The following is a 16,562-nucleotide window of genomic DNA, read 5'->3' as shown; positions in this document are numbered from 1 at the left end:
CAAGACAAGGACTGGGAGGGATCACTAGCAATTATGGTCATGGGCAAAAGACAGACTCAAGTAGGGGAAAAAGCACTATCAATGTAATATACTACCAATCAAAACAGAGTAGGATAATGAGAAGTAAACCCCAACCTCAGAACACCTTCCTGCCATCCTTCCCTCCTGCCTGGCTCAACCCCCCTCCCGGTTCTCTCTCCCTCCTCCCCCTGGCAATGGGGGTTGGGGTCAGTTCCTCACCCCTTGTCTCTGCCGCTCCTTCCTCCTCAGGGGAGGAGGACTCCGCACTCGGGCCCTGCTCTGCCGTGGGGGGTCTCCTGTGGGAGACAGTTCTCCACCAACTTGTCCAACGTGTGGGTCCCTTCCACGGGCTGCAGTTCCTCACAAACTTCCCTGCCGTGGGTCCCTCCTGTGGGCTGCAGTCCTTCAGTCCCAGCCTGCTCCAGCACGGCCTATCCCATGGAGTGGCAGCCATCTTGGGGGGCCTCTGCTCCCCCTCTCCCCTCCATGGGCTGGGGGGGACAGCCTGCTGCCTCACCGCGGGCTGCGGGGGCATCCCCTCCTCCCCGCTCCTCCTCCTTTCCTTCCTCCCTGACCTCGGTACCCACAGAGGGGTTCCTCTCCCATCCCATTCCCCTACTCAGTACCGGTTCCCCTTCTTAAATCTGTTCTCCCAGAAGCACTACCACCATCAGTGAGGGGCTCGGCCTGGGCCAGAGGCGGGTCCGGCTGGGAGCCGGGGAAGCTTCCAGCAACTTCACACAGGAGCCAGCCCTGAGGCCCCTCACCCCATACCAAAACCCCTCCACACAAACCCAAACTAGCTTCCTTTCTTTCTTTTGTTTTTTTAAACTAATTCAAAAGCTAACAAACTGAATGGGGAAAGGTTTGTGTCTCAGATTCTGGACGACACAGAGAAAACCTCTCTCTTGAGAAGGTCACTTGTGAGGAACTTAAGAGTGGTTTTGCACTGACACTAGAAGAGGGTTTGCAGTGTTACAGCAGGAGTGCGTTCACACCTGCGGCAGTACACTGCCCCCCGCCCCCTCCCCATCCCGCCAGCAGGAAACGGAACTTCCCCAGGCAGGGAGAAGGGGAAGGAACCCTGGAGGCTGCAGGTTGAAATTTGAACTGGCCAGTCGAGAGGCGCCAGGTACACCAAGGTGACCTTCTTGGCCAATAGGGATTAAAATGACCACCAGTCAGATTTGACAGGGGCATAAACGGGGTCCCACCGGAGGACATGTTGGAATCAGTCCTCCTGGGAGCAGCGGGTCTGCAGCTGGGGACTCCCCCTCAGGTCGGGGCACCGCCTGAAGTAACTCCTCGAGGGAGAGAGCCCTCAGCTTTTAGGGGAGTGATACACGCGTTTTGGAGCCATCACTTTAAATCTTGGGGATTCTTAAGTCAGCCATGTGGTATTAATTCTCTTTACATCATTGAGCCTGTGGTTTTATAAAATGTTACCGGACTTCTAACTAACTTTTACTAAAGAATAAATCTGAGTTTTAACACCTGTTGGATTTGGTTATGTGTGCACCCGTAACACCACCCAAAAGTGGGCAGGGAAGAGGATGGAAAGGCGTGGAGCACAACTGAATCTTGTACACTTTCTCCTGAAAACAGAACACTCATCAACACCTGACAGTACCAGGGCATACAGTAGTTACCACTTCCATGCCATACCAATTCTGTATACTCACTTAAGTCAGATTGTTTTTTAATTACACAGGGTAATCAACGAACAATGATTATTCTAACAGCTCCTCCTATGTAAAACTGACCTGAGTGGGTGAAAAGGACTCAAAACATCTTTCACAAATAAAAATGCTCATTCAAATAATCCACTGGGTTATGTATTATCCCTTTCTTATCTGCTTTAGACAAAGCAGATAAGACATTCAACAAATAGTTTCTTTAGTGACAGGTATGTAAGTCTAACTACTATTAGGTAGGCACTTGACTTGCCCTGAAATACTAAACAGGGCTTAATAGGAAAAAAACCCCAACAAAACCCAACAACACAACCAAGAGGGTATTGGAGTTGACATCCTAATCAACCAAAGTCTTTAGCTAAAGGCTACCGAAATAAGCAAGACTTCTTCACAGTGGAGCAAGCCTAAGAAAGGAAGGACACTAAAAATATCAGTAGCTCTTCCAGCTGTTTATTTCCTTCCTTATTGTTTGCCAAAGACTTTCTATTTGAGCCCAACTGCAATTGCAAGCATGATCAGAATATGCTGTTGCCCTGAAAGGGCTGAACACAATCACTGAAGAAAATGTAGCATGAAAGGGATGTTTCTGGAACAGTTTGCTGTGTGGAATAAGGCTTATGGCAAAACCCCCTTCTGAGCAATTCGACTCTTCCATAAGTAAACACATATTTTGATTTCCACAGGCTTTTTTTATGCAAATATATACAGTGTTTCTAATACCATACAGTCGATCATATCACGAAGATGAGAAAAACTCTAAAAGCCTTTCCTCCAGCAATTCACCCTTGTGATGAGATGTGACAGACTATCTTTCAGTGTGATTTATTTGAAGAATCAAGTATTGGCATTAGCATGAATCTAGAAATACTTTATCCAGCCCTGCATCTAACTCTGATCAGAAAGGTTTCTGACAGGTTTTATGGGACTACATGCTCCTGATTTTATTGCAAGCACTAAAAAGCCTAACTTCTACAATTTAGACAGGCCTATTTCCAGTTCTCAAGGTTTCTTCTTTAGAAAGACAAAACTTTGTTTTTTAAACTAGGCAGTACTTACGCTTGAGTATTTCAGTATTTGAAAAGCACGGTCAGGTAAGCACCAGGAAGAAAACAGCAGAGGAGAACAAAGATACCGCTGAAAATTACTGCAACTATGCCAGAGGCAGGAGAAGCTTTCAGCCCTGCACCTCGCCGAGTGCTCACCTGAGGGTGTACAAGATCTTGCCATCATTCCATATGCGGAGGAGCTGGTTGGGGGTGGTGATCCAGTGAGCCTCCGCTGTCTTCGAGTTACGAAATATTGTGTCTGGGATCCAGATCAAGCCAACCATGTTGCTGTTTAGAGTCAGTATTTTCATGGTGCTGTTGAAGCGAAGACGGCTATCTGTCCACGTCTGGGCAAAAAATATATCAATTTGATATTCCTGCAATGAAAGCATGATACACAAATTGAAATCAGTTCCACACCTCCCACTGCTATTTGGTGGTTGACAAGATCTATCCAGGTGTAGAGCATCAGGCCAATGGAGCTACAGTTTGTTTTTTTACTGACTCCGGAAATAGTTTTTCCTTTTTTTCCCTTTTCTTTCCCCTCTAGCTACTTTAGAAAACAGGCCAAACATCTCACTTGCCTTGGTCCTGTGCCATAACAATTTCTGCACTAGCACATTCTTTTCCATTGCCTCTAAAAAGTCACAGCTACAAGGTACAATTTGCAGAGACTTTTTGTCGTAGGGCAGACTGATAAAAGAGGTGTGAAAGATGAACAAGAGCAACACATGTAAGCTGGAGAATGGTAAATTCCCTTGATTATGGCAATACCTTTTGGGGAGGGTGTTGTGTAAATTCAGTAAATTAATTGTTCTGCTTGTTACCAATCATTCAGCTACTCTTTTTCAAGCCATACTAGAGCAGAACTGAAAAGGCATGTTGGTGCTTCTTTGCAGACACCTCATGTACCTCAAATGCTAAAAGCTGAGTGGTCACTAGCTTACTGCTCTGAATAGGCAATTCAATGTCATAATTTACATGAATCTCATTCTTTCTTTCACTCCATGTTTACCGCTGTTTTTCTGTAGGTAAGCAGTCATAGTAGGTGTAACTGCAGAAATTGAGATACACATGGACAAGCAGACAAAATGATCTAGGTGAACATACACACTGATTTATGCATTTAATACTCCATGGAAGAAACTGTGTAAACCACAATATTTGAATTATGAGTTCCAGCGACTGGCAGCTGGGAACGGTCACATTTGATTTGCTTATGTTCCTTTTCCTCTTTCCAGACTGGTCTACCTGTGAACCTTGTGGAAATGGCCACCTGATCGTGTCATGAAAGACCTTCTCAGTATCACAGGCCTGGCTGCATCCATGACAGGGTCAGCATTTTCTGATGTGACACAAAGCATATGCTCTACAATGCAGGCTAATACAGGGGCTGGGGATAATCCAGAGGAAAACATCTCCTTAGGTCCCCTGGTAGATGCACTCTTGGTATATCTGAACAAAGGACAATTAAAGCTGTGGGGAAAGTCTGGTATGTCTTTGCCTTTGACCACTCTGAACTTGCATTCATTGCATTTTTGCTTGTCTATTCCTAAGTTTTTAAAAGGCAGGTATAAAAAGAAATGCTATTACACAAACAGTATTGTATATTTTTTTATTTATAGATAATTAGAAGAGCGTGTAGTCTGAACTGAGGACAGTGTTTTTGCTAAGAGCCATCTGGTTCTCCTGCACTATTACATTTTTGGCAGGCCATCCTTCCAAAGCTGATGCTATAACACTAGAAAACCTAATTCACTGACACTGTAATCCTAGTCCAAAACACACTCTGGGCCTCTCATCTTTAGATGGCAAATGATCAATAGGTGCATAAGCAGTGCTAGCATGTATCCAAATACCAGGTAATAGATCACCTTAGGAATTAAAGCCTAGGCACTAAAGTCATTAAGGACTATTTTTCTTCATAACCTATCTCACTAGGTTTTTCATTGCATTATTAGCTTCATTTTCTCAGGGAAGCTGACAGATCTGAATCTGAAGAGACTTTTCTTTCATCTCAATGAGCATGAAGTTGCACATCTCCATACACTTAAAGGATGCAATGTAATGTATGCAGCATACCTTTATCATTCAAAAAGGACACCCTTAATTCACCAGGTTTAAGATGGCAGTGCTGATCTTGTTTCTTTACAATCAATCCTGTATCATTTTAGTCCTTGAAAGTCCAGTGACAAGAGTTTGGCACATTCAGCTTCTATAGAGAGGAATATGCCAGACATGTCTATGGGTTTCTCCAAATGCTGAGTGAGTAGAGTTGCTTTTTTTAGCTTACATGTGAGAATCAGTATTTATAGAATCAAAGACCATTTGTATACAGCTGGCTAATGACAGTGCTGTCTTTTTACGGGACAAGTTTTTGCATGATATTCATATTTGAGGTTATTTTATGTGAATGCTTTGTTTTGACTAAATTGAGGAGCAGCCATAATTCCCTTCTAGTATATCATACATATTTAATGATATTTAGGATTTTAGGACTTAGCATATTTAGGATTTCTACAACACCAAAGGAAAGAAAGACTGTGAGCTCCATAATACAGTGTCCTGATAAGGTACTGCAGTTAGATCTGAGCAAAGTGGGCACCAGGAGCAGTATAACTGTATCACTGTCATTTCCATCCAGGTAAACTATTCTGGCTGAGAAACAGATTGCATTAGCCTAGAAGCAGGGCCATGCTAACACCACTGCCCAACTCCCATTTTGCATTTCCTTTACTTATCACTGCAACTAGAACACACCAGAAATTATCATTATTCAAAATATCTCTGCAATGAGCCACTGTAACTCCATTCACCTTAATGAAAACATTTCAACACAAATTAAATGGTTCACAAATCTTATGAGTTATTTAGTTCTTTAAAAAAACGCATTTTTCTTTTTGTAAACTGAGGTCATATGAAGCAAAGCAACATTTTTAAAAGAAAAGTCAATCAAAGTTCTTTGAAATTAGTTGTATGGACTTTTTCAACAATTTACCTCTATTTTTTTTATGTAAAGTATTTAAAATATTCAGTCAGAATGTACAAACTGTAAAACAAAATATTCCCAGTAAAAATAAATGCACATTTCCATTTAATATCTGAATTCCAATTTCATCCTTTTTGTTCTCTCCATTAATCCTTTTCAGAAGTGAATGTTAGATCAGTACATCCTTTACATTAATCTTTGGAATTGCTTCAGTCTTCAACCAAGCAGATAATGGAGTATGATATTCATACATTTACTCTGCTAGGAAGGGACAGAGGTCACTTTTGAAACTGGCACTCAGTTCTTCACTTCTAATGAAGCTAAGCCTGTGCACACTTCAGGAAAATTACCTTTATCTTCACTGACAACAGATACTCAATTCCCAGTGAAGTCAACAGCTTCCATATACTACTTTGCACAAAGCTGGTACAATGATCTCCAACACACAGCATCTAACAAGAAACTGCCAGAAGAAAGGTTTCTATGTTGGTCTCATACACAGGTCAGTATTATATAAGAAAGGAATGCTTTTCATTAGCTAGCTAATACCTGCCATTTTAGATTTCTGTGAAATGTAACAGTTGCACTTAGAGAGTTCAGGCAGGACGTTAGGTTTCAGTGAAATGATGCCTCAGACAAAGCAACATCCTAGAACTCTAATAATATTCTTTATGTTCTGTTCTACCACTCCACCATAAATTTTGTTGATATCCTTCTGATTCTTTCTTTTCCTTTTTATTTTTTGGCAGTAACCATTGACTACTATAATGAACACAGGAAAAAATAAAAAGCAGCAAAATTTTCAATAAGACTTCTTCCCAGCAGCAGAAAGGTGAAACTGGTCTCCATGAAGTGATCCCAAGATCATGTACAGTAAAGTGTTCTGTCACTAAGTTTTCTAGTCTTATAGGCACCTAATTTGCCCCACTACAAAAAAAGACTCAAGATTTTTCCTGCTCATACCACATATTCACACTGTGCCTGGATGTGTTAACTGAAGCTACACTCCAGAGCAGCCACCCTTCCAAAAAGACATTCTCCTTGAGAAGAAGTAAGGGCCAATCCTAAGGGGAAAAATACGTCTACATGTTAACATGAAGGGAAATTCTAAGGAAATATTATTTCCTTTAGTACATCACATATTTCTGAAATAATATTAAATTTCTCTGATGCAAAATTCACTTATGAACTTGAAGGGATTGATAGAAGAATAATTTATTAACAATTTTAGCAGAATTCATTATGTTTGGCTTTAAAAGTAAATTCATAAAGCATGTTACATGTTAAATTCCCTGCACTTAAAAACTTCATTGAAATGGAATCTGCTTGAGGATTCCACAATCTGTCCAAATCTGATTAGATAAGGAAAATGTTTTTTTAAATAAACTAAATGATTTTAAGAAATTGAAAGAGCAAGAATGTGAAACTAGAATATGATAATGTTTCCCAGTCAAAGATTTCTGATATATGCAAGTACTCAGCTGAATCTCTAACTACATAACATCAGGCCTTTTAAGAAATTTTAAATTATCAATAGTTTTTACTGTTTCTGGAAACACTAATGCTTTTCAGTAAAATTAAATCATTTTATTTGTATTTTGTTTGATCATATGAAAATATAAAGCCTTGCTTCTGGCAGCTAATATGTACCTCTGAGTGAAATGTCTTTGTTTTCTTTTTTTTCCTCAGCTCTTTTTTGCAACTTACCCTTAAATGCATGCATTATCTTATACACTTCATCATGTAAAAAGCCAGTTTGTTCTACTTGCAAGATTTACACTTGCAAGAACCACTCAGTACAATCTGAAAAAAATAACATTCTGTCACTGAAAACCTCTCTATCAATCCCCTCCAATGAGGTTATCTTTGAAAATGGGATTTTAAAATTGGCACTTGACAATGCTCACTTAACTTCCAAAAGTAACTTCTAAAACCAAGAAAACAGATTACGGTCCTTTTACCTGTACAGTATGCAAGTAATTGTCTCATGGAGAACATTTCTTTCCATTCAAATTTTATAAGCTCTCCTTTAAATCTGAAACTTTTAGAGAAAAATGACTGAATAAGATGAGGGAAAGTGATTTTTTTCTAAATCAAATGATGATTTAATCAGACGGTATTTTTCTGTTTTGTCATTACGTACAGAGCAATAAGCTAGAGATGATTTTTCTTTCCTACTTTCTATCGATTTGTGGACAGAGGGACATAAGCCAGAGTTAACAACAGTATTAGCTGTAGGTAACTGTACATAGTCAGGGTTCCAACTACTTGATTTTAGCATATTTTTTACATTTTCAAATATTCCTAATGTGGTGTCATTAGTGCCTTGAAAATAATCAAGCCAGCAGTGAATTATTTCCTCTTCAGCTGTGTAGGAATGATTAATGATTGGAAACACCTTGAAAGTGCCATTGTTTGAAACATCTGTAGTCACAGAGAAAAATACATGCTTTTCAGCCAAGTCTTTCCTTGTTTGCTCAGTCAAAAGAGGAGCTAACATGCTGTTGACAACACATGAAGCTTTTCTCCTACCATGATATATCATTTTAGAAGTAGGTTAATCCCGGAAAATACAATTTAATTGGATGATCTATTTGAATGACTACAGATAATAGTATGGTACACTTTTGTTGCTTTTGCTGCAGCCTTCTCATTTTCTGCATTTGCACAATGTTACAACAGTAACAACAACAACATCAAGAGTCTTGTCCTTGGAAAAAATGCAAGAATTTCTTGCATGATACTTTCCAGATTCTTACTATTGCCTACTAAATAATGCACCATCACCTCAAGACTCCATTTGCCTATGCTGGCAATTATTGCTATCTTTTCTGATCTATTCAGCATTATTTCTCTAACTCTTCCAAAATGTTAATTTTTTTCATTGTAGAGCCTATATCTTGATTGTTGATGGAATGAGACTCTTTGATTAAAGCTATTACTGGGATTTGTATGAGGCTCGTACTCAATCAACTAAAAATATCTAAATAATTAGAGTCCAGTTGAGATTATGATTATTCTGTTCGCTGCTCACCCCTTGTATATCATGACAACACACAAGAAACACTGTTCCCATAAGCTTTAAACTAGTCTAATACACTGTGTAGGGGATAAAATCTCCTGTGGTTACCAAAAGGCTTGACTTCACCAAAGCGGGCAATCCTATTTGTAAGTCTTAAATGGTTCTGGAAATAAGTATTAAAATTCCCTTTTATATTTCAGTCCAAACCATTCACTATCAAGTACGCTTAAAAAAATTAATAATGGTAGAACCCTTTACAAGCAAACAGTGTCACGGATATGTTAAGCATTATGGTTTAAGTTTGGGACATGGGACAGGGCTGTTCAGGGAAACAGGAAAGAACTGAGAGCAAAATCGCTGAAGGGTGGGAGTCTCCCTCTTTCTGCACTCAACCATAGACCACAATTGAACATGCCTGGAAATGTTCTATCTTTATGCCCTTGCCATGCTTGGATTAAAAGTACAAAACGAAGGCTTTGAGATACTGTGTTTTAATAGGAAATGTCGCAAACATTAAAGCAACGCCCATGATAAGTGTTTATTTAGTCTGCAATTTTGTGCACTTGAAGAACATTAAAAGAGGGCAATCTTTTCAGAGTTTGAAGTTTATTTTCAACAAAAGAATATTTTTTCCAGCCCAGCTTACCACTGAAAGCAAAGTTTAATCAACAACCAAATTGCCAGAGATTACCCTGCAAAGGGCTGTCTGATTGCTTCACTCACCCCTTTAGTTGTATGACAAAAGAATGAAAGAAGAAATACTCCCTGAATTACGGGAAGAGTGGTTCCCTCTTCCTGAACCAGAACACTCACAAGCCTGATATCAAAATACCAAAATTAATTCTAGGGAGCACATTACACCTTTAGCTTCCATGATTCTCACATCTTACCCTGAAGAAGTGGGTTAGAAGGGGAAGAGAATTGTTCTTTGTCCAGTGGCGCATCTTCTGAACAGGCTTTTGATCATTGAAGAGGTGCAGGCCATGCTCATGGCTAGTTTTGATCTTGATGGAAAGAAATATTCCCACAGCAATTGCTGCATGAAGTGTGATGATTGTTCCCCGGACTGCACAGTGTATAGATTATAAAAAGCCAGGAATTACAGTGATTCCAGGAGAGCCCTGGAAGGCTTAAAATGTTACCTTAGCACTACTCCTTCACAGGTACTGGTTGTTTTTGCATCCTGTGTGCAACTTGCATTCCAGTTTTAAAAATTAGTAAAAAGCTCTCAGATATCCTGTGGGAAGGAACTGAAAGTAGCGGAATGGTCTACCATTTTCCAGCAAAGCAATTTTGAGTCCTACACACTCTCATTTTGTGGAAATAATGCAGAAGAAGAAATTAAGTCTGCTGGAGAATACCTGGTAAAATAAAGAGTGTATTTCATATGCAGTATATACACAAAACTCTTGTGGTATCATCAAGACCAACGCGAGCCTTCTGTGAGGACAAAAATTCTCACATGCATGCCCTGAAAGTTTGTCTTGCTTTCAGCATGGCTTGGGATGAGCAGAGTAGCACCACTAGGGCTGTTTGTAACTTTCCCTGAAATAACTCTGCCAGTCTGGAGCTTCATGTTTTCAGAGGCTGCTCAGGAGCCAGATGGGGGGGGATCTACCTCACACTACGTACAACACTGGGTTTTGGGGCCTAAGAAACAGCGTATCATGGCTCTCCTTCCCATTCTCCACCAGCCTCCTTTGTTTCTACTGTCTGTGCTTTTGCTCCCCATCCATCTTCTACCCTTATTCCTAATAGTCTCTGAGAGGTGGAAGAGCTCAGAAAACAGTTCTCCACTTTTGATCTTTTTACTTTTCTTAATCTGAGTTTTTCTTTCCCAGCAGCATTAAGGCTGTACCTTCAAAAGCCCCCCAAAATAAATATACAAACCAAAACACAGAATGATCAGGTTTACAGTGGTAGTAAAATACATAACTTTGAAAACTTTCCAAACTGTTTTATGTCTAGAATACTTTGAATAACTTGCTCTTTTGTGAGAATTTGCTTTGATACTTTCATAAAGTTACAAGCACGATCATTACATGGAGAAAACACAATGAAAGAAGCAAAGTCAACATTGAGATTGTCACCATAGATATAATGGCTACTCAGGTTAACACTGGAAAAATATTTCAGCAACCAGTCACAATTGTCTCCATAGCTGAATGCTTTGAGTTAAAAAAAAAAAAAAAAAGCTCTTCTCATCACTGCTTCAGCAGGAGTCTGGGAGCAAGGAGGACAGAAGCTCGCTTTCTTCACTACAGCGTTGCCCTCTGGCTGCTTTAGGAGATTATTCCACTGATTTCTTGCTACTATAAAGAGTGACAGACAGCTAACTTCACACTAAAAACAAAACATGAAATTATCATGTAGCATTTCCTTTCCCTGAGAAAACATTTATCTGTCTCACTTTGCCTATTTTGGCTCCTTGGAGGCTAGCTCTAGTCCTGCTGCATTCCAGGTGACTTTTCCATTCAGTTACAGGAAGGGCTGGAGATGTTGGTCTTGGCCCATCCCCTGACATGCCTTCATGTCTCCTCCTCACTCTGCACTGGTGGATTACCTCTTCTGGTTTGATCAACCATTCCATAATCAGAAACACAGCATGGAATTAGAAAGAATGCATCTCACTTTAGAAAACCAGCTGTAGATCTATTCTCTTCCCATCCCTTTGGTGGTAGATTCTTCATTTTTGCCAAATATTGCTGCTTTACATTTCTTTTGGGACTCTTCTGTTGGCTTCTGTTTCTCTTAGAGCATTCCCAGAGACATCCTGATTGCTATGATCATGACACAACTGCACTTCCACAGCCTCTTCTCTCAGTGTGTCAAGAGGGCTAGGGTTCATGTCCTGTGCCAGACAGGGCCTGAGGGGAACATCTGTCTTTGATGAGCCATAACTATATGGTCTTAAATTGGGCCATTTTAGAAAAAGGGATGTCCAAAGCATGCAAGCAAGTCGCTGGGGAAGTAGAGGTGGGTGCTACATGGCAGTGGGTAGACTTTTGGTCACTGTTATCTGGTGGACAATGTAACTCGAAATGCTAATCAGAATAGTCACTCCTAAGGAGATTGCTAGTGGAAGAAACAGTGTTGGGATTGACAGAGAAATTACAGTGCCCACTCTGACCTGTAATTTAAGGCTTTACTAAGACAGCAGGCAGGTTGGGTTTTATTTGAGAGACTGTGTGAGCGAGAAAGAGAGATTCCAAATGCATAATTCGATGTGGTAAGAAACACAGGTTGTTAACTTGTGAATTTAGTAAGACAAATGCACAAGGACAAGCTTAACTCCTGTGGAAATAGTAAAGAAATAAAAATGAATAATCACTGGAGAGAAGAAACAAAGAAAGAGAAAATTAAAAGCCTGTGAATGTATGTTAATTACTATACTTAATGTAATAAAGTACACTATTAAGGTCTCTTAAGAATACTTGATACCTGAAAAAAAAATAAAACAAATTATAAAGATACTCAATAGTATTCATGTATTACAACAATAGATGTATCAACTTTATAAGCATAGCTCTTGAGCTGTTAGCTTACTCAAAACAGAAGCTAAAATCCCTGCTCATGAAAATAAATGCACTCTCAAAGACTGCAAACAATAAGAGTTTATGCGCATAATCTCAGTATTAAAGAGTTTGTTTTAATGACGGAAAGAGGGCCTTTTGGCCAAAGAAGCAGAAGAACATTTTGAAACATCTTTTATGCCATTGGTAAGCTAGAAAAGCAGAGGTTACCATGATGTTTTTATGTGTACTGTCACTTTTAGCACAAGAACAGCTGTAAAGGAACAGGAGAGAGGGCAGTGATGAAAAAAACAGACACCTATCTCAGGCTGAAGCATCAGGTACAGTGAGGGTCTCAAGCAGAATCATGAGCGAGGGTAAAGATGGTAAGGAGCACTTTGTAAGGAGGCAGGTGGCAAAATCAGAGGGGTGAAAGCCCTGTTCCAACTGTTCCCCTCCAGTGCCATTTTCAGGATATCTCCTGAGGCTACATTATATCTTAAGAACCCACATACCACTCTACTACAGTATCCAAGTGTCCCAGAAAGTTGCTCTCTTATCCTTACAACACTCTGGGTGGGAAAAAAAAGTTATAACCTTTTTTCTTTTTCAGAAGCTGAGATACTGAGGGCATCATTGTCTTCTCCAGGTTTGTGCAGGAAATCTACAGCTCACCAGGGATTTAAACCCCATTCTTTCAAACCCTCTCCGATTTGAAACCATCCTGCCACCCATCAGTGAACAATTTCAAGGGTCAAAATAAATAAATAAATACAATTCTGCATTTGATGTGCTTTTCCTCAAAAGAAGCACTAACTCAATGATTGCATCCCCTCAGCTGAGCAAGGGAAGACTACAGACATAGCTCAAGCACCGCACACCCAGTCATTCACCTTGCTTCATTGCCAGCTGACTTCCTTACCCTGTTCCTTCCAGGGTGAATCTGCCACCGAGGCAGCTAAAACTAACAAATGTAGACATACACCAATTGGTGCCGCTCAGTCTTGGGGACAAGTACTGGTCCCTGGACATCTTTGATTTAGCAGAATAGGCATACCCGGGTCACAAAGTCTAAATTCATTACAACACAAATAGGATCCAAAAGGAAAGCTTAAAGCACTGAATGACAGAAATCATGTAAATAAATGAAGCAACAGTGAGTTATATCCTATATCCACAGGATGTGAATAGGTGTAACTGCCATTAAACAAAATGATGCACGTAAAAGCCAACTGTGCACAAAGTAGTAGAAAAAGCTTATTTGTAACAGTCCTCATTTGCATTTGAGGGAAATGCAAATGTTTAACAGCGCTAAAAATGAGAACAAGACTGTTTTGCCACACAAGCACAGAGAGACACTCTGTAATGAGAGTCTCAGCTGTGCTCAAGCCTTTCTTGCTCTTGGACTCCAGAGGAGCTGGGGCAGTCCTGCACCCCTCTGCACTGCTGGCTCAGGCAAAACCAGACCCCTCTCTGCTTCTGCATTGCTGGAAGCATGCTTTGAGGGGAGGCTGAGACTCCATATTCGAAATATATAGCCCATAAGACCGTGCTGGCTGCCTTCAGTAGGCTGACCCTAGCCTTCCCACGTTTCCAAGCTGAGGACACTGTAGTTCACAGCTTACCTCTTCATAGGAAAACACAGCAGGCAAATGTCTTTAGGCTTCATCTAGGCTTCACAACACAGAGACATTTCAATAGGGTAAGTATCTGGAGGCCTATCCTTGCCTCAGTTTCTTCACCTTTTGGGCAATTTTTTTTTTTTTTTTTTTGGTCTAGTTTTGTGGATGGTTCCAAGGTAATCCCTGGTCTCCTCTCATCCAGGTCATACTTCCTACCAAGCCTTCTTGTGTTAGGTGGTTTGACACTCAAAATAGTTCTGTCTCCCTTTAAGACCCTACTTTTCAAGCCAAAGTTGATCAAATTCCAGCTCTCCCTACATTTCAGTCCATATGAGACTCATATTAAATCACCTATTGACGCTGGTATTTCTTCATTGTCCCTAGTCTGAGGGAAAAGTGACACCAGATGAAATAGCAGATGGCTGATTGCCATTCACTGATAGCAATTTCAGGAGTCCAGGCTGTTCCTATCAGTTTTATATGAGCACATTCCTCTTGCACTCACAAACTATCACTCCCCGGTTGGGGAGATTCAAAAGGAGCCTACCAGAAATTTTCTATACCTAATATCATTAGGAAAAAAAAAAAATGAAAGAACCTAAACAAGAAATTGTAAGATCTATCTTGCAAAGCTCATTAGGGAAAATGAAATATAGTCATGTAATGATGTGTAAAACAAACTCACTCCCTAACTCAGCATCTCTTCTAGCACTCCAGAATTAATAACCGATACTGGAATATAGGTTTTTACACCATATTGGAAAGAATAAAAAGTAATTCTGCTAATACTTGTGAACTGGTTATACTGTCATCAACCAAAAGAGATTAAAATGTGCGTAGCTTGCATGGGAAAAACACTTTATCTCCAGTGCAGTTTCACTTTCTAACTAGAAATTAAATAGGTAATATATGGAAGTGATAACACAGGCACTCCTGGTACGTTGTGCTTAAATGCCCCAGCACCAAGCAGGTAATTATTGGTGAGGACCGCGGCATCCCCAGCCCAAGTGAGGAAGGCGCTCCATCCGTTGCCATGGAAACACTCCCACCTCTGCTCCCCCCGCTGGTCCCCTCCCCGTTGCTGCGGTAACCACTTGACATCAGTCCCCCTTCTCCCACCCTGCATCCCCCCGGCCCACGCCCCGCTCAGACACCCACCCGTCCTTTGGCCGAGGGCTCAGGGCAGGCACTGCCATCAGCACTGCGCAGCTGGAAATTTCACCAGGGAGCTGAAGGGAAAGCACCGGTTTCTCTCAGACAGAAGAGGCTGTGGAGGTTCTGTTTGTTTTCTTTGGACACATTTATGCAGGGGGACGCTATAGGGGAAAGTCATGGGGTCAATATAATGCTTGTATGTCGCTTTCTGCGGCACACGGACTCAGGCCGATCCTTTGCCCAACAGTGAAGGTCACTGGTAATTAACTACAGAGCAGTCTTTTTGCTGGCATTTTTTTCCTTGTATTATTTACTGACAGAAGAGAAACAATGATATCGACCCAGCCACATTTCTCTAACTCAATGTATTTTGGCTTATTCAGTCTGCATTTCTTTCATTTCTGAATACTGTTCTTAAATTGGTAGAGGTTTTATTTTTATTTCTATTTTGTTTTTCTTTTTCCCAATTTCAGTAAAAGGAAGATGAAAGTAAATGTTTTGCTCACGATCTTACAGTATTTCTTTCTGAATCCTGCTAAAAATTCTCCAGCCTTGAACATTTTCCACTGCAAAGAATATCAACTTCAGAGGCTTTTCAGCACAAGTTTTCTGAAATTTTCTTAGCCACTTTAAACTTGCCTTTCACCAGAAGAATAGGACAAATCTTTCTTGGTCTATCCCACTGCTGAACTCTTAAGTAGCAGACAACTGGAAGTCCAGCAAGAAGATATGTGGAAGTCCAAGGGCCAACACTGGTTTCCATTTTTACCTGATATCAATACACATTCACGCTGTTTTCTTCACTTGAGCATCTCAAACTTGGTGCTGTTATAGCAGGAGAGAAAAACTCAGTTCTAATACAGCAACAACTTATGCCAATACAGGAAAAAAGAGATCTCTTCTATGGCAATTTTCTATTTCACTGTTATTCTCTAAAACATATTTCATAATGCCCAGCTGTGAAGTTTTGCTTTAAAAGTGTTTCATGAAACAATTCATAATATACATTTCAATTGCCTAGAAAGGGAAAAGTTATTATAGCAGTTTCAATACCCAAAACTAGTCCTTTGTGAACAACATGGAAGAAGTGGACAAGCTTTTTGCTAATGGAAGCCTGCCTGAATCCTTACTTTTTAATTTCGTAGCATAACAGTAAGAATGAAAACAAAGGACCCAAAGTAAAAATTGTTCAAACCAGATTCTTCTTATTCTTAAAATGAGTGGAATGAAGGCCATGAGAAAGATGGTTGAAATTGTTCTGGAGGCAATAATTGCGTGAAAACGAGCTAAGGAATGTGAGAATTCTTGAAAGAAGCTATTGAATAACTGAATTTTTAATTATGAATTTTTTAAAAAACAACCGACAGTCCTAGTTGATACGTACATACATGTAAGTCGGCTATCATCAGAATGAACAAAGCTTGAGGAGCAATCCTAATGCAGTTTATCCCTTTCTCTAAACCCATAAAGAAGAACACTCATCAGAGTTGCAAAATGGCCA

The 16,562-nt window shown here is 40.3% G+C and overlaps 1 protein-coding gene across 1 annotated transcript in view; it reads right to left on the bottom strand.

Moving 5' to 3' along the window:
• GABRG3 (gamma-aminobutyric acid type A receptor subunit gamma3) overlaps positions 1–16,562 on the bottom strand; it is a 331,516-nt gene that overhangs the window by 152,349 nt on the left and 162,605 nt on the right. The window contains exon 5 of the mRNA XM_049834265.1: positions 2,918–3,138. Coding sequence (XP_049690222.1) covers positions 2,918–3,138 — 221 coding nt within the window. The remainder of the gene's footprint in view (positions 1–2,917; positions 3,139–16,562) is intronic.

Source organism: Accipiter gentilis, chromosome 31, assembly GCF_929443795.1.
Source record: "Accipiter gentilis chromosome 31, bAccGen1.1, whole genome shotgun sequence".
NCBI lineage: Eukaryota > Metazoa > Chordata > Aves > Accipitriformes > Accipitridae > Astur > Astur gentilis.
The sequence above is the reverse complement of the archived record's forward strand: the minus strand, read 5'-3'. Positions and strand labels throughout refer to the sequence as shown.